Raw genomic sequence first — 21,683 nt, forward strand, 5'->3', positions numbered from 1 at the left:
ACTACAGAATATAGCTACTAGACTTTTGACTACAGAATATAGATACTAGACTTTAGACTACAGAATATAGATGATAGACTATAGACTAAAGACTACAGACCATATACTTTATACTATAGACAGACTATATACTATAGACTTTAGACCATATACTTCATATTATAGACTATAGACTCCAGAAAATGTACTATATACTGTAGACTACAGACTATACACTATAGGCTATAGGTCACTACAGACTACAGACCATTTACTATAGACGATAGAATACAGACCACAAACCATATACTATGTACTATAGAGTCTATAGTATATAGTAAATGGTCTGTAGTCTATAGTATAGACTATAGACTACAGACTACAGCCCATATACTATAGACTACAGAATATAGATAATAGACTATAAACTATAGACTACAGACAACATAGCATTTACTATGTATTATAGACTACAGAATATAGATAATAGACTATAGTCTATAGACTATAGTGTTCAGACTGCAGACTACAGACTATACAGGCTGGATGTTGGGGAAATGCGTTCCAGATGTTTTCTGCGGTTCTCTATCGACATGTCAACTAACCGCCGGCACTCCAGCCAGCCGAACCACTGCCCGGGTGTGTACCCAGATATCAGCTTGCACCGTGCTGCATATGAACCCTCTCTCGCACCCGCACACACACACACACATATGTATTCCCATTTTGTGTGGAAAAAATGTCATTCTATAGCACAGATGTTATATTCACACATACATGCGCTCACACACGCATGCACAGTCACACGTGCACAACAGATTGTGTGGAGAGAAGCGGTCATTCTATAGCACAGATGTCGCATTCACATGCACACACACACACACACCCACAGAGACACACGCAGACACGCACACACACACACATACACACACACACACAAACACAAACACACACGCAGAAGCAGATCTTGGTCAATGGTCAACCCGCAGTCATGGAGTTGAAACATGATTTAAAACATCCGATGTTCCTTCCATGGCTCCCCTAAAGCGTTTCAGTATCACAGCGTGTCTGTGAGTCTGGACTCTACAATCTGGAGCGCAGTGAGGCATTCCTCACCTCCCCTCCTCGTGTTGATAAAATGCAAATACGAGGACAACTGCATTTTTGTTTAATGGAGGAACACGCAACATTCTGCACAACCTCACTTTACACACTGAGGACACTGGGTGTGTGTGTGTGTGTGTGTGTGTGTGTGTGTGTGTGTGTGTGTGTGTGTGTGTGTGTGTGTGTGTGTGTGTGTGTGTGTGTGTGTGTGTGTGTGTGTGTGTGTGTGTGTGTGTGTGTGTGTGTGTGTGTGTGCGTGGCGGGCGTCTGCGTTTGTTCGTCGTGTGCGTATGTATCACAATTCAAGTTCAAAATAAATAAATAAAAGAATTTGCTTTCTTTTTTTCAATTTGGTAGAATTTCATTTATTTCCCCCCTTTCCTTTTCTGCCTCACACCCGTTGGGCAGAAACCACAGGCATGGACGGCTCTCGACTGGAAACCACATGTCTGTGGCTGAGCACCGAGTTCCCACAGTACACTGACCCCACACACAAAAGCACACACACACACACACTCACGCACATACATACACTCACACCGGCACACACACAAGAATACGCACGCACACATACAGACACATGAACAGACAAACACACACATACAATCACACACACACACACAAACATACAATCACACACACACACACACACACACACACACACACACACACACACACACACACACACACACACACACACACACACACACACACACACACACACACACACACACACACAGACACGCACATATCTTTTTTTAAATGAATAACAGTACATTTGAGTAAGAACATTTGTTCTTGTACTTCTGAGAAGAATATCCGTATCCCTGAATACCGCACCTATTTGGGGATACGGACATGATCGACTTCTCCATGTTTCAGTTTGCAGTCTTTCTGCCTCTGCTTGGGAAGACTCTCTTCACATGTTTAAGGAGGAGGAGACTCCAGGTATAAATCTGTTCAACATGACAGATCGATTGCCCTGGAAGGTCCAAAAGATAATTCGTAGCAAACAAATAATCATGATAAATAATCAAGCGCCTGCATGTTTTGAAGCTGAACTGAACTTTTCCTTCTGCAGTGAGCCGCTTCAATTGGCCCTTTGGTCCCTACCATGTGAGGGTTCTACTCAGATCCGACCCTGCCTTGAATCTATTGTTTCCAAAATCAATTGCACACACTTTGCAGCGTCCGTGATTTTGACCGTTTCATTCGAAGCTGAATAATATCTCTTCAATGTAATATCTCTTCTGCCAACATCAACAAAAAACACATGTTTTCGACTCATTCTGAGATAAAGTACCATTAAAAAACATCAGAAACACAATGGATTGTCTTTTCAGCCGTCTACCTCAATGCAGTCGGCAAAACAATTACTAATCATATCTAGCGTAGGCTTTGTGGCTAGCTTTAGCACGGTGACTAGCGATCCAATCACTGCTACCTCAATTCATTACGTTAAGCATTCATGGTGAATGTTCTGTTATTCGGTTCATTTCCCCAGCCTCCCAAAGGGTTCACACTGTGGCCGGATGCTCATGGAGATGCTGAATATCCACCAGTAGATGTGATAATCCACCGGCACAGACCCTGTAATGTGTTTACTTTACGCCTGAAAATCCTTCAGGACGCGAGCGGCAGCGTGACGGACAGCGTGGGCGGGTGCTGGAGTACATACCGCATCTCTGAGGTTGACAGGACTCCGGTGTTCGCACAGCAGCTGCACGGTCTGAGCGCTCCCACTGGCAGCTGAGGAGCAGATCAATACACCGATGCATGCATCGCTTAGCGATGCATCTAACACACACGACGCAGAGTCAAACAAGACATTTGTGGTGTGGAGAATACAGCAGCCCTGGTCTAGTTCACTGCTTCGGCTCGCTTCTGAAGGATAACAAGGAGAACTGGACGTCTCATGTGTTGCGATGATTGTAATAATGGCGTGGTTGTGAATTCATACCTGCATAGTGCAGCGCGGTCCTCCCAGAACTGTCCACCGCCTCGACTGGACATTTGCTCTGCAGGAGAAACGCAGTGTTATAAAGTAGAGGGAAGACAGAGTAGACACTTGGGAGTACGTTCGCTGGCGGGATTTTCCTCATCACATGGAATTTGCATTCATGAGATATAATCGATCACAACGGGTTCAACAGGTTGTGCTTTTTATAAATCTGATGATATGCTGCGTGATAAAATATCTGTGAAAAGTGTGTGGTGCGTCTGTGTGTGTGTGTGTGTGTGTGTGTGTGTGTGCGTGTGTGTGTGTGCGCACGCGTGTGTGCACGCGTGTGTTTGTGTGTGTACCTGGATTGTTTGGGGATGTGAAACATCTTATAAATCATTTAGAACTCAAGACATCTTCCATTAACATGACAGAGAGTTCTCTGTTTCCATGAAGCCTCTCTAAACAAACTCCCCAATGAACTAGAAACTTCTCCTGTTCTTCATCTTTACAATAAAACGGCTTTCACAAATAACTTTAACATACCGTTTGTTTAATGTATTTCTATTAAAGCAAGTCATAATTAACGTTGGATTATGTATTGCTTCCCAGAAATGCAGAATTGTTTGTGGTACCTGGTCCAAGCCTAAATCAGACCCACTGAACATGGTCTTTCTACCGTTGTATTCACAGTCCAATACACTAATGTAGATTAAACATGTAGGAGTTCAAGTGATTCTGGCTTATGTCCCTCCAGCAGCAGGATAACACTACCTGGAGCAGCTTCTTGGCACACTCGGCATGGTTGTTTTTGGCAGCGAGATGTAAAGCAGTGAAGCCTAAGAGAAAACAAAGGAAGTACAATTATTATTTTCTTTCAGAAAAGTATTGGGTCTTCCAGATTGCAGAAGAATCTTGCAAATCTTAAGGGCCCTAATGCATTCCCCATTTAAATCTAGAAAAAAACGATTCTCCCTCAAAAGGGAAAGTAAGCAGCGTTCTTCTGTTCTGAAAATCAGTTCTGAAACTGGACTAGGTTTGGAAATTCTAATGTGCAACACTAAAGGACTATTGTTTCTTAACACACGTACACACAATCCAACCCACACCATATCAGCTGACCATGGTTGTCAAATGGCATACTTTTCAATAAAGCAGAATAAAGTCATTTTTTTATTGCAATTTACATGAAAACCCCTAAATACAGGTGGGAACATTACCAAGGTGGTAGTTCACCACAGACACTCCCTGGATACGCCCAGATACGACACTTCCCCGGTGATACCTGGTGATGCGAGGCGAACAGGCCTAGACACATGGCGGTTGACTTTAAAGCCTGACGGAAGCTTGTGCAGAGTCTCTTGTGTAATACCCAGCAATACTCAGACAGGGCTAACCTGTGTTGTTGAATCACTTTAAGGTGTATGGGCACAATCTAAAAGAGTCAGATGTTCTTAACATTAAAGCTAGGGTAGGCAATCTGTTTTAGAAGCATTTTTTGATGCTAAAATCAAATAATTTAAAAAAACAAGGAAATAAAAGGAAAAAAAGATAAGTGGCATGCAGGCCTCTATAGAGCTCATAAGTCTGCCCCTTCCGGTAGACCACAATGGGACCTCTGCGATCGTAAAATATGAATGGGTTTCAATGGAGAGAAAGTAATTATTTTCTGGTCCCGGTCTTTATTTGCCCTTGATTACACGTATGTTGTTTGTGGATTTTAAATTATAATTTTTAATGCAAAGAAAACCAAGAAGATTCACGAAGAAGTTTGATAATGTTAGGTTTTGTGTGAGGCCGCTTTGTGAACTACAGCCCCTCGCTGCTCTCGACGCGAATGATATACGTCACCACCACTCTTGTACAGACATGGCGATCTCTCTGCTCCACTTCACCATTCTTTTCCAAGGGGAGGATAACAGCATCGAAAGAGGTGAAAACCATCATAAGTCGGGGCATGTGTAGATTGTCAGTTATGCTGATGGGGAGATTGTCGGTCTTGTCCACGCCAGTCGCAGCGAGCGTGACGTCACATACGAGACATGTAGTCTTTCTCATTGTGTTTTCTCTACAGCCTTTAACTGAACAATTGCACAATAAACGGCCAAACTCTTGTCCAGAAAAATTATCATTTAAATCCACAAACAACATATGTGTAATCCAAGGCATATAAAGACTGGGACCAGAAAATAATTACTTTCTCTCTATTGAAACCCATTCATATTTTAAGATCTCAAAGGTCCCATGGGGGTCTAACGGAAGGGGCGGACTTACAAGCTCTATAAGCTCGTCCAATCATTTCATTTGCCACAAATGAAATGATTGAATGGCCCACCGGTCTACCTACCTACCTTTGCATACTCTACATGCACTCACTGCAAGGTGTCTTCCAGAAGGCTAGGGAGATCGATTGCTAAAGCTAGCGAGCTAGTCAGGTTTTGGGGGAGTGGCTTGGAGGGAGGTCTGAAAGGAGGATGGGATTTTTTCAGTTGGATACTAAATTGAGTTTGCTCTTGCTGGTTGCTCAACATTGCCTGCCCTAACTTTAATAATAATTATAATCCAACTCATCATGATAATGATAATGTTCAGTACATACCTGCTGCATCTGTGATGGACAGGTCTGCTCCATGGGCCAGGATCACTGATAGACAGTCGGTCAGTCCTCGCATCGCCGCTACATGGAGACTACACACACACACACACACACACACACACACACACACACACACACACACACACACACACACACACACACACACACACACATACACACACACACCCACACACACACACAATGAAAGAACGACAAAACATTAACAACAATTATGTGTATAAGTTGTCCAAGAAACAGGACGGGGTTGCCCGTAAGCTCAAGGCAAGCCGTTCAGAGAAAATCTGAAGTTGCCGGAGATCAAACCAAAGGGCCTTATGTTGTGAACATGTCCAATTCAGTCACACACACACACACACACACACACACACACACACACACACACACACACACACACACACACACACACACACACACACACACACACACACACACACACACACACACACACACACACGAGCGCCATTCAGTTTAATTGAATGGCGCTTGAATTTTTCTATCACTGTAGAAAAGCTATACACGCCCCTTTTGTGTTGAGACGAAAAGAGTCGTGGAAGTATCGAGGCTGACCTTCAGCACCCACACATCCATCACTCTTTACAAAGGTGTGTGTGTGTGTGTGTGTGTGTGTGTGTGTGTGTGTGTGTGTATGTGTGTGTGTGTGTGTGTGTGTGTGTGTGTGTATGCATATGTGTGTGTCTTTGCTACCTAGTCGCACAGCAACAGAGGGTCAAGGATAGGAACAACTTGTGCAAAGAGGGCCTGTGTGTGTGTGTGTGTGTGTGTGTGTGTGTGTGTGTGTGTGTGTGTGTGTGTGTGTGTGTGTGTGTGTGTGTGTGTGTGTGTGTGTGTGTGTGTGTGTGTGTGTGTGTGTGTGTGTGTGTGTGTGTGTGTGTGTGTGTGTGTGACTTTGTTTGTGTCTGTGTGTCTGCGTGTGTGTGTGTGCACGAGATGCTACATTTAAGCACACATTTGGGACACATTGAAGTCCCTGGGTCGTTTGACAAGAGTGTAGAGGTCAGCTATTAACAGTGGGTCTGGGTCATCAGCGGTCTGGCCTGTCCCTTTAAACCTTCCCCTCTGACTCCTGTACAACAGTAGTAGCTCTTAGGGAGCTTGTGTTACTCAAACTCATTTGACGATCTTACGGCTGGACTTTGGTGACCTCAGTGGCCTGGAGAAGGCTCTTTTGAGAGGCCATCATGACAGTCTAGTCATAGAGAACCAGCGTGTCACGCTGGCATCATTGTGGTCCTAATAAGGAGACGGCAGCGCTAGAGAACGGGCATAAAGGGGGATTTTACACGCTGCCGTGGAAAATGAGTATGTTTTACTGTAGACCGCACTTACAGAGTGGAGTTGCGTAAAGTGGGTTCATAAAATGCACTGGAGTCAAACTTAAGATAACTCAAATTTATAATAAGTATCACTAACTAAATAATTGCACCGCGGAACAGAAGGGGGGAGGGGAGGGGGGGAAATGGCTGCTTCTTTTGTCGCGCTGGCAACCTGACCCAACAGGATGAACCACTTTCAGCAGGGGTCAGCCTGGGCTGGAGTCTCTGCTCACGCATTTATAGTCACCAAGTCATCCCCCCTCAGACACTCTGCCGCTGACTAGTGCTGACTCACCGGCCTGAGGTGGGCTGCACAGGACCGATAAAGGCCTGTTGTTCTGGAAACAAAGAGCTGAATGGTCTGAAGAGATGAGAAACACAACGTTTTTGCTTCCGAAAAGGGTCCAGAGAAAGAATGTTCTGTTGGTGTTTTTATTGTTTTTAACATCACCTTCAACACCTTTTTATTGGGCTGCAATCAGGTGTTTGAACACGCATGAATGTGCACGTAAGGCTCCCAGACGTACATTCCACCCCTGACGGGATGATCTCAGAGAGTGCGGGAAGAATTTACGTTGTCATTAAAATAATACACCCCGCATTCCTCCGTTGGCTCGGCCTTATAGAGAAGTGAGCGCCATAAAGTGAAAGTAGCAGTAAGAGCTTCCTTCTGCATGACACAACGCAGCAATCCTACTTCCATTCTCAAGTCTCCTTCTCCGTCTCTTCGTTGTCTTTTCTAAGAATATGTGTTGTTCTAAAGCCCCTCGCTGTTGTTAAAACAATGCTGCTAATTAGGCCGCTTGGTGGGATTGTGGTGGGCTACAGATGGCCTTGGAACAGGGCCCCCCTGTTCCATATTAAAAACATTTAAATGAGGGAGGTAATTAGACAACACACACCCTTTGCCTGTGCTACCCCATGGGCTCCTCCTGAGTGACTCAACGGACTGGTACGGGACTATTTAGCAGCCAGTACGTAAAGCCTTCATTCAATAAACAACAACACTTCTTTTTTGTTGTTCTTCACACCCTGCTTAATGAGCCTACTGGCAAATTGCACTGTTGGCTCCAGTGTGCAACTGGACGGGGAATTATAACACAACCGGTAGAGTATGAAGCTATGACAACTTAAATAATATTACATTTAAAGACACAAAGACACAATCCCGATATTGTGTTCCTTATCCAATCACAACTATAGCAACACTTTTTGTTAAAAACCTGTTAAGACATAAATGAAAGGATTTGCGGAAGATGATCTTTTAACTGAAATGCTTTAGTCAACAGCCGACTACTAAAGCCCGCTTTTGTACATCTTCCATTGAACGTACAACCTAACCAGCTACTACACCGACTGGTTAGCGTGCGGCCGGACACAAGGCCCGGACATAACGCCAGCGCCCCGCTGAGTGTCGCTCCATCGCCCGGCGGGGGGGAGGAAGCGGCCTACGGTTTAATGTGTCCTGGCGCTCCCTCTGGGGACCACACTCGCTCTGAAGCTGTGAAGAGGAATTAAAGCGGCGTGCCATGACACCGACGTCATGCGTCTTTTGAGGCCTGAGCAACGGCCTGGCTCTGGGCTGCTGTCAGACGGAAACGCAGCCATCGGTGCGCGGAGGAAGGAGCACAGAGGAGGGTGGAGGTTTTAGCTAATCCTAATATCATTCATTCATAGGTGTGAGAAATATACTCTAGGCTGTTAAGCAACGATTGCTTTGCAAGTTGGAATAAGCTGGAGATTATTTATTAATCATAGTAATAATTGATTCATTGTTTGTTTCCTTGTTGAGGAATGTGACCTGTGAAGCACTTTGGGACTATATTTGATTCAGGGCTACGAATAACCCTACAAAAGAAATGCATGCCACAGCATGATTTCTATGCAAATACCCATTAGGTGGTGCATCTGATGGTGTAAACAGCCATTAGTCAACAGAGGACAGACTCAGGGCCGGGTGGTGTATACAGCCAGTAGGCTATAGAGGTCAGGGCTGGGTGGTGCAAACAGCCAGTAGCCTATAGAGGTCAGGGCTGGGTGGTGTCAACAGCCAGTAGCCTAGAGGTCAGGGCTGGGTGGTGTAAACAGCCAGTAGCCTATAGAGGTCAGGGCTGGGTGGTGTCAACAGCCAGTAGCCTATAGAGGTCAGGGCTGGGTGGTGTAAACAGCCAGTAGCCTAGAGGTCAGGGCTGGGTGGTGTAAACAGCCAGTAGCCTGAAGAGGTCAGGGCTGGGTGGTGTCAACAGCCAGTAGCCTATAGAGGTCAGGGCTGGGTGGTGTCAACAGCCAGTAGCCTATAGAGGTCAGGGCTGGGTGGTGTAAACAGCCAGTAGCCTATAGAGGTCAGGGCTGGGTGGTGTAAACAGCCAGTAGCCTATAGAGGTCAGGGCTGGGTGGTGTGGGGGACTTACGCAGACTTGCCCTCGCTGTCCAGTTTGACGGGGCTGGCTCCCTTCTTGGCCAGCAGCGACGCCACCTTCTCCACCTCGCCGTGCTCCACGGACACCAGGAGACGCTCGTCATTCTTGTTCCACTCGTTGACCTGGGGAGGGGGAGAGGGGGGGGGGGGGGGGAGAGGGGGGAGGGGGAGAGGGGGGGAGGGGGAGAGGGGGGAGGGGGGCGTGAGAGAGGGAGGGAGAGGGAGCGAGAGTAGTATGTTGGATGGTGGAGAGAGAGATGTTGGAGAGGGAAGGAGAGAGAGGTGAGTGTGGGGAGGTGAGGAGAGGGAGGTATTTTGGAGAGGGGAGAGGTTAGTTAGGGGGAGAGAGACAGAGACAGAGATGGAGAGAGACAGGAAAAAAGAGTGACAAAGGAAAGATTACAATTAATTTGATCTTGTCCTGGATAAAATGTTGATAATGAAAAAAAACATGCATGAAAAAGCAAACACTGATCTTATCTCAAGCTCAGAACAACAAAAGACTCTGCTCCTTTATGCACCAGGGCACGGCTAATAGATCTATCCTGTTGCATATTCTCAAAGAAAGTTGTCCAATCCCGGGTTGCTTTAGACTCACTTCATTTATTATAAGTCGTCTGCATGTTTCGGCATGGTAACTGAAGCTATACGGAGGGAATTGTAGCTAAAGAATGGAACACGTGTGAGAGATAATAACTCTGGCTACTACGGGACATGGGCAAAGGCCCATGTCCCCTCGCGGGTGTCGCTGCAAATCTCTGATCTATGGGCCACGGGCAGAGGCCCGTGACCCTGCGCGCGTGTGGTTATTAATCTCTGGTCTCTTCACACTGGGCGCACAGGTAAGAGACCGCCAAGTGGGCGTGGCCTAGTGGGCGTAGCCGGGGTGACGTAATGACTTCGGCTTCTTCGTATATATAAAAGTGCTGCTATCTGTGGCTGGAGCAGCCTCCAATAAGGTATTGCTCCCCTTGTGGCTATGTATAGTATTTACGGTTTATATGTTTGATCCTGCTTCATTTTGGTCTATGTGTGGGTAGCTTAGATTCTTAAAATACGTAACAATCCTCACCAGTGCGCTACCCCTGTTCTGGAACAGAGCAGGAGCAGACCCATAATAAGTGTTCTGAGCAAGAAGGCCTGTTGTCATTGTGATAATAATGGGGATCGATGGGACCATGAACATTGTTTCGCTTTACAAGATGACACATAATGAAACAAGGAGCTTGTGTAGGACATGCATGACTAACTCACCACAATGTGTACACACACACCAAAATGTACACACACTTCGACACAAGACACGGTGATAACTAAACGCCAAACAACAATGAATGCATTTATGAATGTGCATATGCAAAACATGTGCCGTGGCGATAAAACAACAATGCCCCACTATAAGGTTACACATTGATGTACAACACATGTAGCATGGAGACGCACGCACACACTTTGCGAAGGCACATTTACAACCGTACGGAAGTGCAAATGCGAGCTTGTAAACCACTCACACAGGGATAATCTAAATGGGCAAGTGCATGGAGACAGGCAAGGGGTGGAAACAACAAACTAATGAGTCTTGATGTGTACGTTGACAGCCAGCTCAGCTAGAGATAGCCCAGCTGCTTACACGACAGCAAAGCCTGACCGATCTGCAGTCTTAGAGCTGCAACACAACCACAGCACAGTTTTTAATGCAGTGTCCAGCCTTGTCCACCTTACCAGCACATTGAAAACTCATCAGTGTTGGGAAAAAAACGAATCGCGCTACCACAGACCGTAAATCGCTGCGGCCAAACCATGAACAGCAAAAACCGTGACTATAAAACAAACCTTATGGAAACCATCTTGGCTAGAACGGTTTATTATGTCCCTAAACCAGACATGCAAGCGCTTTTATGGCGTTTTATCCATTTTGTTGCTGCTGCGAACCCAACACTGGAAAACAAGATGTCGTCGAGATACCCAATCGAATGAGAGGAGTCTGTTTGTGGACAGATCATCGATGCAATAAGCCTACTTGTCTTATAATGTTCACCCGAGAGAGAAACACAGACATCGGTATAGCTTGATTAATCTCATCCGGCTGACGTTCAGAAGCCTCACATTTCATTCTCCCATGTAACGCCATCGGTATGAGCAGGGGGGGGGGGGGGATCTGAACCCATGCAGGGCAGTAAACTGTCACCTTCTCACACACTCATCCTGCAGGAAGGGGAAACCCAGACAAAGCTCTCTGTGGACATATTAGGCCAAGCGATGTGAGATCTGACCCGTTGGCCTACTGACCTGCCCGTGACGCAGGGCTCCACTCCCCAGCTCCCTGGAATAGCGGCCTTGGCGTACTGTAAGTTATGTTAGGGCGGTTTGGAGCCAGCCCGGAGATGCAAATAGTCTCAGTGGCATGATATATGCTACCGCTATCGCTGTGATTTGTTTTCGCACGGCTGGTGGAAAAATAACGCCGGGCTATTGAAGAAAGAAAAAGGAAAGAAGAAAAGCCAATCTCCCGCCCATTAGAAGCTAGGGAGGGCTGTTGCGCTGCAGGGGTCAAAGGTCATAGTAACAAGATAGAAAGGTGAGGAAGGAGTCAACGAATGAACCTCATGACCCGACACCCCAGTAGAAAACTGCGATTCAGTTGTCTACTGGCAATGCAGTGCGGAATCAGTTGTCCTCTGGCAATGCAGTGCGATAGAGAATTAAACAATGCAGTGCGATACAGAATCAATGCATGATGGTTTGGCATACCTCTTGCAAAGAAACTATGAGTAATTACCTCGTAAGTGTAAGAGGATAATCATCGCAGAAGCCACGCTAGGAAGCGTATCTACTCAATATAGAAGCAGCAACATCGGCGAATAGGACACCCATCGGGAGATGGAAAAAAGCGTGAGCCAAGACACCGTGATCATGTTAAGATCGGCCAGAGCATAAAAAGGTCAGCATCAGATGAAAATCATTTTGTGTGTGTCTTGTCTTTGTGTGTGTGTGTGTGTGTGTGTGTGTGTTCATGAGCATGTTTGTGTGGTTGTGCATGAGCGTGTGTGTGTGTTTGTGCATGAGTGTGTGTGTGTGTGTTTGTGTGCACATGCTTGTGTGTGTGTGTGTGTGTGTGTGTGTGTCTGTGTGTGTGTGTGTGTGTGTGTGTGTGTGTGTGTGTGTGTGTGTGTGTGTGTGTGTGTGTGTGTGTGTGTGTGTGTGTGTGCACATGCGTGTGCCCATGCTTGTGTGTGTTTTTGTGTGTGCGCGTGTGTGTATGACTGGGTTTGCGTGTGCGTTTCCTGCCCAAACGCAGCACATGCAGCAGTAGCACAGCAGAGATCGTGAGGCCGGTACAGAGTCTATCACTATGATTAGAACGTGGTGAAACATGAGGAGAAGGCTGAGGTGGCAGCCCGGCCAAGGCCAGCACACCATCCCAGAATAGGTGCATCCTAGAAGGCCGTACACTCAGCAACGCGGGCTCCCTCCACTGCTCCCTTCATTTATGTTCTCACAATAGGATTCAACATGACATTAGCAAAAAAGTGGCTCAAGACGCTAGCCCTAATTGCTTGTTCAGACACATAACATCTCACTCTGAACCCAAATTAAATTCCCACCATTGCTTTGAAGCTCGCTGGACATTTCTACCACTACTGCACCAAGACTCCAGCCTAGAGGCGCGCGTCATGGTTATGGACCTTATTCCAACAGACAGGTTTAAGTAGAGCAGAAACCAGCCCTGCTCCTGTTCTCCCGAACAACCCCTTCACAGCTGGTAACATCGCCGTGGACAATGATGATGAGGAGCCTGGTGACAGCCAGTTCAACCGCAGCGTGAAGCGACAACACAACGCTTGGGAGCTTTTTCATTCTGTGTTCTCTCACACACATATCATTATAGGGGCTGTTCTTTAAAACAATATTAAGCACTACTTCAACCCCTTTAATACCGAGCGAAACACCCATTTCATTCAAGCTATTCAAACTCATCTATTATCCAAACCTTCATAGAACATATTATGTCAGCCCTGTGTTTCAATAATAGTATTGCATGTTATTATCAGGAATGGTTATGACCTCTATGCCTCATAAGTCCCAAGCTTTTTCTTCCGGTGAAAAGCCCCACATTTAATATAAAGTAATACTTTCTTTAAGCAAATGCATGACTAATCCATGTGTCACACAACTCCTGAACTCTGGCTTCATCAAGGCTTAGTGGATGTCTCGAGATAAGTCGATTTTTGCATAACTTTTTCAAACATTTTTCTAATGCACGGGGGTCATTCAGGGCCACGGGGGCCCGGCTGGCCCCAAGGTGAGGGTCGCACTAATCCCGTTGTACGTTTAGAGCCACCTTCAACCCAAAAGGCTGCAGCCTCTCTCCGCCTCTGATCTGAGATAACGACGTCTACGATAAGGGTGTTTACAGTGGGCTCAGGGTGGGGCCGCTCGGGATTGGTCGGTTCCCGTGCTCGTCACCGGCAGGACACTCGTCGAGACACACCGAGAGCCGGCTGATAAGGACCTTCAAGTGTTTCCTGTTCAGCAGTGCCCACAAGAACACAATGGAAACCAGGAGGAGCGAAAGAGAGTGAAGAGGTGTGTGAATTAGGGGATTTTTGTTGGAAATAATGGCTACGAGTCTACAACAATGTTGCAACAATACAAAAATATATTCCTGGCAGGAGAGAGTGAAAAACAGAAAGAGACTGAAATTGGGAGGAACAGAAATATTTCCAAGTTGGTCTTCAGGAACAATTTCCTGTAATTTGTGAAATAGATGGTATCACCATGTCATTAAAGTGCTATGCAATATAAACATGTATTTTGGTGTCCATTTCGCCATACTTCTGTAAATAGAGTTTTCTTTGTTCCCTTTTATATAATTCTCCCGAAATTCCTGAGTCAGAAGAAATTCAAAAGCACTGCACATTTATGTGTCATCCCATTACGCAAGAAGCAGACTTCGTTATTTTCTCTATGCAAAGACCTTTTCCTTATTTGCGACGGCGTTCCAGAGGCTGTTCTTCCAGGGCCCTTCCCAAGAACAACAGTCCTGGGAGCGGGACACAGCAAGCCCTCCATCGGCAGGCGGCGTGTTTGTAGACTTAGAGTACTCAGGGAGATCTATATCGATAGAAAAACATTTGTGTTCCAGACTCCACTGTTTTCCCTTTCTAAATGAGACCCAATCAATCTGTGTTATGTGAGGCGCCGCTAGTCGCTATTTGATTGCATCCTGGATAGGCTGAAGCAGCAAGAGCCAAATGAATACATAACTCCTACAAAGTAGATATATTTGTATTGATTTAGTGCCAAATCAATGTGTATTAAAATAAAGTACTAATATATCTTGACTGATGTCTTGTTGTTGATTGAAATCGTATCGAGATACATTGAGAAAAAACTATGGGCAAGCCCTACATTTTAACTAGTTGTAACTAGGGATGCAAATTATCGAGTAATTCATTAATCGATAGTTGTTTCATCTTATCGATCGATGATCGATTAATTGATAAGCGGCAATGCTTCTGAGAAGCTGAATTTCCTTCTGAATGTGACACATTTAGGTGGTAATTCAACGAAGTCGGTTAGTTGTTGTACTTTAAAATACATTTACATTTAGGGCATTTAGCAGACGCTTTTATCCAAAGCGACTTAGCCTACAAGTACATTGGTCAAAATACTTCCACATATTGTGCATTTGGCGTCTTTGTCGTCATTAACCAACTTAAAGTGGCTCCATACTGCACTCCGTTTTGCCCTCTTCATCGTGTCACTAGCTGTGTTCGAAATCGTTCCCTATACACTCGTTCCCTATTCCCTATATAGTGTACATGATATAGTGCACTATATAGGGAATAGGGAACGAGAATTCGGACACTACGCTGAACATTTCTAAACGTCATTTGCGTCAGTAAATGCGCCGGGTATTTGTGTGACGCAGACAGATGCGCCCACATCAAGTAAACAAACCGGGCACTCACGACGAAAGCTGGAGGTTGTTTTGATGTTGAATGTTACATTTCCTTGTTTAATTAATTTTGAATGTTAAATATTCCATGTTAAATCCCAAATAAATTGTTGACATTTCTAAACGAAAGCCGGAGACTCCATCATTAAATGTATTCGTTTTCGTGGTAATTCGGCTTCTTCTTCTCCCCTGGAAAAATACAACCGCATTGCATTGTGGTATACGGGAGTAACATGTAGGGAACATCGTATGTATTTTAAGTGCCCTATATAGTGGACCACTGAGAATTCGAACACCCGGCCTAGAAAATGGCGTGCACCCTATTTAGTGCACTACATCCATGATAGGGAACGATTTCGAACACAGCTAGTAGTGTCCCGCTTTTCGTTTGTCTTGTTCTGCTTCGCTTGTGATCCCGCTTGTGTTCCCGCGTGTGCGTCAAGTACGTCTGGCGTCAAGCGCGCCCTCACGTGGACGGTTGGGGAATTACGGGTTAAAAATGCGATTAATTGCAAGTAATTTATTTTAATCGAGTAATCTCTTATCGACAATTAATCGATAATCGATTAATTGTTTGCATCCCTAGTTGTAACCCAAGTCATTAAAAAGCTATTTAATCTCATTAACCGTGGTAGTCCTCGATGCTCCAGAACTCCTTGTGTATATTTTCCACTGAATTCATAACAACTCTGATCAAACCTCACTCGACTGTTCTGCGAAACCTGAGTCACACGGCCTGCAATAAAAAAACATTCATAAATAACAGATTAAACCAGTGCCACAACACTGGTGTTCCCATGCAGAACACACAGCTTCTCACTCCACAGTGAGTCAAGAGCTGTTGTGTGCAAACGGATGCATGCAAGGGCCTGAATACCACAGCTATTTACACAAACCGGCTCGCACTTAACAAAGGAATGTTCCTGAAGAGAACACCGGGGTTCTCCAACGGGCTCCTTCAATGAGGTACCACAGCCGTTCAGAAGGAGAGACAAGAGATGAAGGTACCAGAGATGGAGAGACCAGAGATGAAGGTACCATAGATGGAGAGACCAGAGACGAAGGTACCACAGCCGTTCAGAAAGAGAGACAAGAGATGAAAGTACCAGAGATGGAGAGACCAGAGATGAAGGTACCATAGATGGAGAGACCAGAGACGAAGGTACCACAGCCTTTCAGACAGCGACAAGAGATTAAGGTATCACAGCCGTTTAGAAGGAAAGACAAGAGATGAAGGTACCACAGACGGTGAAACCAGGGATGAAGGTACCACAGCCATTCAGACGGAGAGACAGGAGATGTAGGTACCACTGATGGAGAGACCAGATATGAAGGTACTACAGCCTTTATGATGGAGACCAGAGACGTAGGTACCACTGATGGAGAGATCAGAGATGAAGGTACCACAGCCTTTATGATGGAGACCAGAGACGTAGGTACCACTGATGGAGAGACCAGAGATGAAGGTACCACAGCCTTTATGATGGAGACCAAAGACGTAGGTACCACTGATGGAGACCAGATATGAAGGTACTACAGCCTTTATGATGGAGACCAGAGACGTAGGTACCACTGATGGAGAGACCAGAGATGAAGGTACCACAGCCTTTATGATGGAGAGAGAGATGTAGGTACCACTGATGGAGAGACCAGATATGAAGGTACCACAGCCTTTATGATGGAGAGACCAGAGATGAAAGTACCACAATCGTTCAGACAGAGAGACCAGAGATGAAGGTACCACAGCCTTTATGATGGAGAGAGAGATGTAGGTAGGTACCACTGATGGAGAGACCAGATATGAATGTACCACAGCCTTTATGATGGAGAGACCAGAGATGAAAGTACCACAATCGTTCAGACAGAGAGACCAGAGATGAAGGTACCACAGCCTTTATGACGGAGAGACAAGAGCAACAGCTTCTCGAGTGAAAAACTCATGGAGCTGTACACAACATATGAGGGTACATGGAGGACCAACAGTTCTTCATCGAGCTTCAACGGTGACAAACGTGATGTTACCGAATCGTAAGTTTCTATCCGGGCTTCTTGGGATTTCATTCATTAATAAGTATTTATGAGGAATGTTACAATGTTACACCAGTTCAATAAAGACCAACATTAAAAATGAGGTTTGTGGGCAAATAAAACAAATACCCCAAGTATGCCAAAGGAAAACATTCACTAAACCAAGTCAAATGACACAACAGTCGTGTTCCTGGTCTCTTTATTGAGTTCACATGCACATCATATATCTTTCATACACAAGGGGGATTGTGTGTTTATGTTTCCGTCCTCTGTTCAGACGGTGTGTTAGCAGCGCAGAACGAAGGACGAATCAGCATAAGCGGAGGAGAGCGATGAATGGGCGGGCGAGATGAAAGGACAGCGAGCCGCCACTGAATGCTAAAAAGTAAACGTTGTGGTTAGAAAGGAGAGAGAGGAAAAAGAACAAAACGAGGGAACACAACAAAGAAAGTAGACAGAACACACAGCGAGAGAGAGAGAGAGAGAGAGAGAGAGAGAGAGAGAGAGAGAGAGAGAGAGAGAGAGAGAGAGAGAGAGAGAGAGAGAGAGAGAGAGAGAGACAGAGAGAGAGAGAGAGAGAGAGAGAGAGATCTACAGTGAGGGTCTTTTGATCAGCAACAGTTGGTGACTTCAATGCCGCTTATCTGCAACAAAGCAGATGCTCGAATATCCCCAAACAATGGTTCCCTTTTGCTAGAATCCGAACTGGAGCTGGTTACTGCCCCCTCCAGCCACTCACACACAAAATTCTGCACGCGCACACACGCACACGCACACACACACACACACACACACACACACACACACACACACACACACACACACACACACACACACACACACACACACACACACACACACACACACACCCTAGTTTACAGGCCTGGAAACTGCGAAAGAGAGAGCAGAATTGTTCACAATTCTGCTCTCAATTCCCCCAATTTCCATGTCTAACAAAGAGCAGACTTTTGTCCCCTAGAGGAAGGATGCTGTGTTTTAAACTACAAAGTGCAGAGTGAAGGCCAAACGAAGAGAACAGTAGTGCACATCCAGGTCATCTCTTACCAGCTACTATCGCAACCCAACTCTCACCACACCACCATTAGCTACATCCTCTTTGTGTTCTGCTAGACCGAAACAAGATCCCTCTCATTTGAGATGTATTACTGAACTATTTCCTGGGAGGGTATTTTGGGGGGAACGGGGATGCTGTCTCATCAGACGGCCACTTCATTGCAGATATATATCGTATAGTGTAGTGGCTGTTTCCTTGGTGCGGTTAAGGGTGTGAACTAGGTATCTGAGATGAGTTGTACCGTAGTGCAGTACATTGTGTAGCTGACCGATATGGTCTCCAGTGTCCGGGTCCCCTGTGGTCCGCGGTCTATTGTTAGAACACTGAATATGCTTATTGGTTAAAAATGCATGCATTGAAAAATGCAATCTTTCAGAATGGAGTCAGCGAAGCACTGCTTCGAGCCGTAACGTCCCCGGTGTGACTCCAGGATAGGCCGTTTGCTGAAGGGCTCAGGAAGAAAATAGACTTGGCAAGGCTTCCTTCTGACACAAATAGCCTTCCTGCTCCTATTAATAGCCCGGGCTCGGCTTGAGGTGCAATACTCCTTTACTAGATCTGGTGGTTCTTCTGGAACAATGGGCAGAGGCATTTCGTGCACGTTAACATTTCAGCAGTTCACACACACACACACACACACACACACACACACACACACACACACACACACACACACACACACACACACACACACACACACACACACACACACACACACACACACACACACACACACATACACAAACACATACACAAACTTCACTTTGTTTTGCAGATCTGCAAAGATGAAGTGAAAGTTTGCAAAGATGCTCCTTTGAGTTATTTGTGAATACAATAGGATGCACTCTTGGGAGGAAATGTTTCCTGAAATCAAGACCATCGAAAGACCATTTTCAGAAGAACTTGATCTTTGCATAATATAGCGGACTTCTTCTCTCTTCTATGTTTTCCCCGGTCCTTCGGCAGTCAAAGTGTTTTATGGTACATCTGGTTATGTGACGCTCCAAAAACAAACACACAAATATGTTAGAAACATTAGGCGAAAAACATTCTCCCACGGCCATAGCACTATTTCATAACGTCCAATATTTGTAAACCATAACAACGACGATTAGAAGAAAACATGTAGCCATCCTGACGACAAAGTGTCTAGTTTCCACGGCAACGTCTGTGGCTAGACCTCTCCATCACGCTCCTCCTCGGCATGCCTGTTGCTGCGGCTCCTCGGCAGCCAAACACCAGCAGGAGACAGGGGGGGGGCGGCGGCCAACTGCCTCCCTCTAGCTCAGTCCCTGGCTCTCACTGTCCTCTCCTCCCAAGTCTTCCCTTCTCTCGCCCGGCTTCCTCCTCATCCTACCCCTTATCTCCCTTCACTTCTCCCACTCCCCCTTCCGCCTCCCTTCTTTACTTAGCTGCCATCACCCCCCCCCCCCCCCCCGCCCTTCCCTTCCATTCCTCCATCCCTCCCTCTTCCTCTCTAAACCGATGCCCTTGTTTTGCGATCAGTGATCCGAACGTATAAATGGCATAACTTCATCAAGGTGTGGTGGTTATGCCCTGTGAAGCAATGTGTACCTACCCAGGCAGCCATGTTGCCACACACACACACACACACACACACACACACACACACACACACACACACACACACACACACACACACACACACACACACACACACACACACACACACACACACACACACACACACACACTAAGAGAAGTCTCCCTATTGGCTGATGGTGTGTTTCCCTTCTTGCATGCGCCTCATGTAAACAGGAGATAGGGAGTGAAGAGGCGGCCTGGGCTGTTCCTGCTTTAATTGGATCCATTTCTAAACAAGCCCAGGGCCACTTCCCTTTGTCTTGTGCACGGAGCGGCTGGTTAGTGCTGTCTTTGTTCCCATCAGCCTCCTGTTTAGAGAGAGCCTGACCGAGTTCAACCACCAGCGATCAGCCAGAATCATTTAAGAGCCAAACAACTTCAATCCATGCCATTATAACGTCCAACATGGCTTTCATCTGTCCAGAGCGATACTCAGATACTCAGACCCTACCCCACCCACCCAGCCAATTAAAGACACACATAAATACAGACACACACACACAACTACATGCACACACACAGAGCTCTTAACCCCTTCTGCTAAGATATATAAACATGTATCCACACAGACACACACACAAACACACACACACACACATATGCCCACACACACACACACACACACACACACACACACACACACACACACACACACACACACACACACACACACACACACACACACACACACACACACACACACACACACACACACACACACACACACACACACACACACACACACAGACCCAAGGGGAAAAATGTGCTGTCTCTCCTCCAGACTGCCAGATTAGAGCTGTCCTACTCCAGAAGGTTTACGGTCCCTCTCAGCATTAATATCCCTTTTAATACATCAAGCTAGACCATAGTCCTGTAACATACTGACACAGAGACCAACGGAATGCACTTCAGCAACCCACTTCATTCATAATAAAATGAATGAAGAGGTCCTCTTTTGAATATTCTAGCATGTTGAAGCCTTTGTAAGTTTATTTTATCTTGTACCCACACATCTAAGAAATTGAATGGAAATCCCATAATAGCACGGGTTGAAAGCCAATTGGGACTTTGTTGGATTGCGTCTCATGCTGTTATCGGTATGCGTTGAGCTCTACAGCATAGTCCTCCCAGTGCTGTTGTAGGGAATGGAAAAATAACCCCAACACAGGCTGAGATAACATATTCAGGCTGAGAATAGAAACACTTTCTTTATGTAATCAATCTTTGATAAAAATAGGGCACATTTAACAACGTCTGGCCACATAAAGGAATTCCTTCTGGCAATATGAGCTGACCAATCAGGTTGAATGTAACATTCCTGTGAAAAGCTTTCAATGAGTCAGAAAACACACGCAGAAGGCTCGGTCTGATAGGTGTTTTCTGTGTCGGGATGTAACCCAGATCATGTAAACCCTGGAAACAGCTGTCGAGGACAGACAGGACACGGACCATAATCCACACATTAATTAGACACAGACAATTTTATACGGAGTGGGGGGATGTGTGTGTGTTTCTTTTTGTGTGGGTTGGTGTGTGTGTGTGTGTGTGGCTGCATTCCAAGTATAATAATGTGCATGTGGCAATATACATATTTTCTCGTGTGTTTATGTTTGTGTGA

At 45.7% G+C, this 21,683-nt stretch overlaps 1 protein-coding gene across 2 annotated transcripts in view; it reads right to left on the bottom strand.

The window, feature by feature from the left end:
- Positions 1–21,683, bottom strand: part of rai14 (retinoic acid induced 14) — a 41,187-nt gene that overhangs the window by 12,651 nt on the left and 6,853 nt on the right. For both annotated transcript variants that reach the window (XM_056587927.1, XM_056587926.1), the window contains exons 3-7: positions 9,388–9,518; positions 5,625–5,713; positions 3,800–3,864; positions 3,044–3,101; positions 2,762–2,832 (exon numbers count right to left, since the gene is read on the bottom strand). In XM_056587927.1, coding sequence (XP_056443902.1) covers positions 2,762–2,832; positions 3,044–3,101; positions 3,800–3,864; positions 5,625–5,713; positions 9,388–9,518 — 414 coding nt within the window. The remainder of the gene's footprint in view (positions 1–2,761; positions 2,833–3,043; positions 3,102–3,799; positions 3,865–5,624; positions 5,714–9,387; positions 9,519–21,683) is intronic.

This window comes from Gadus chalcogrammus, chromosome 4 (genome assembly GCF_026213295.1).
Source record: "Gadus chalcogrammus isolate NIFS_2021 chromosome 4, NIFS_Gcha_1.0, whole genome shotgun sequence".
NCBI lineage: Eukaryota > Metazoa > Chordata > Actinopteri > Gadiformes > Gadidae > Gadus > Gadus chalcogrammus.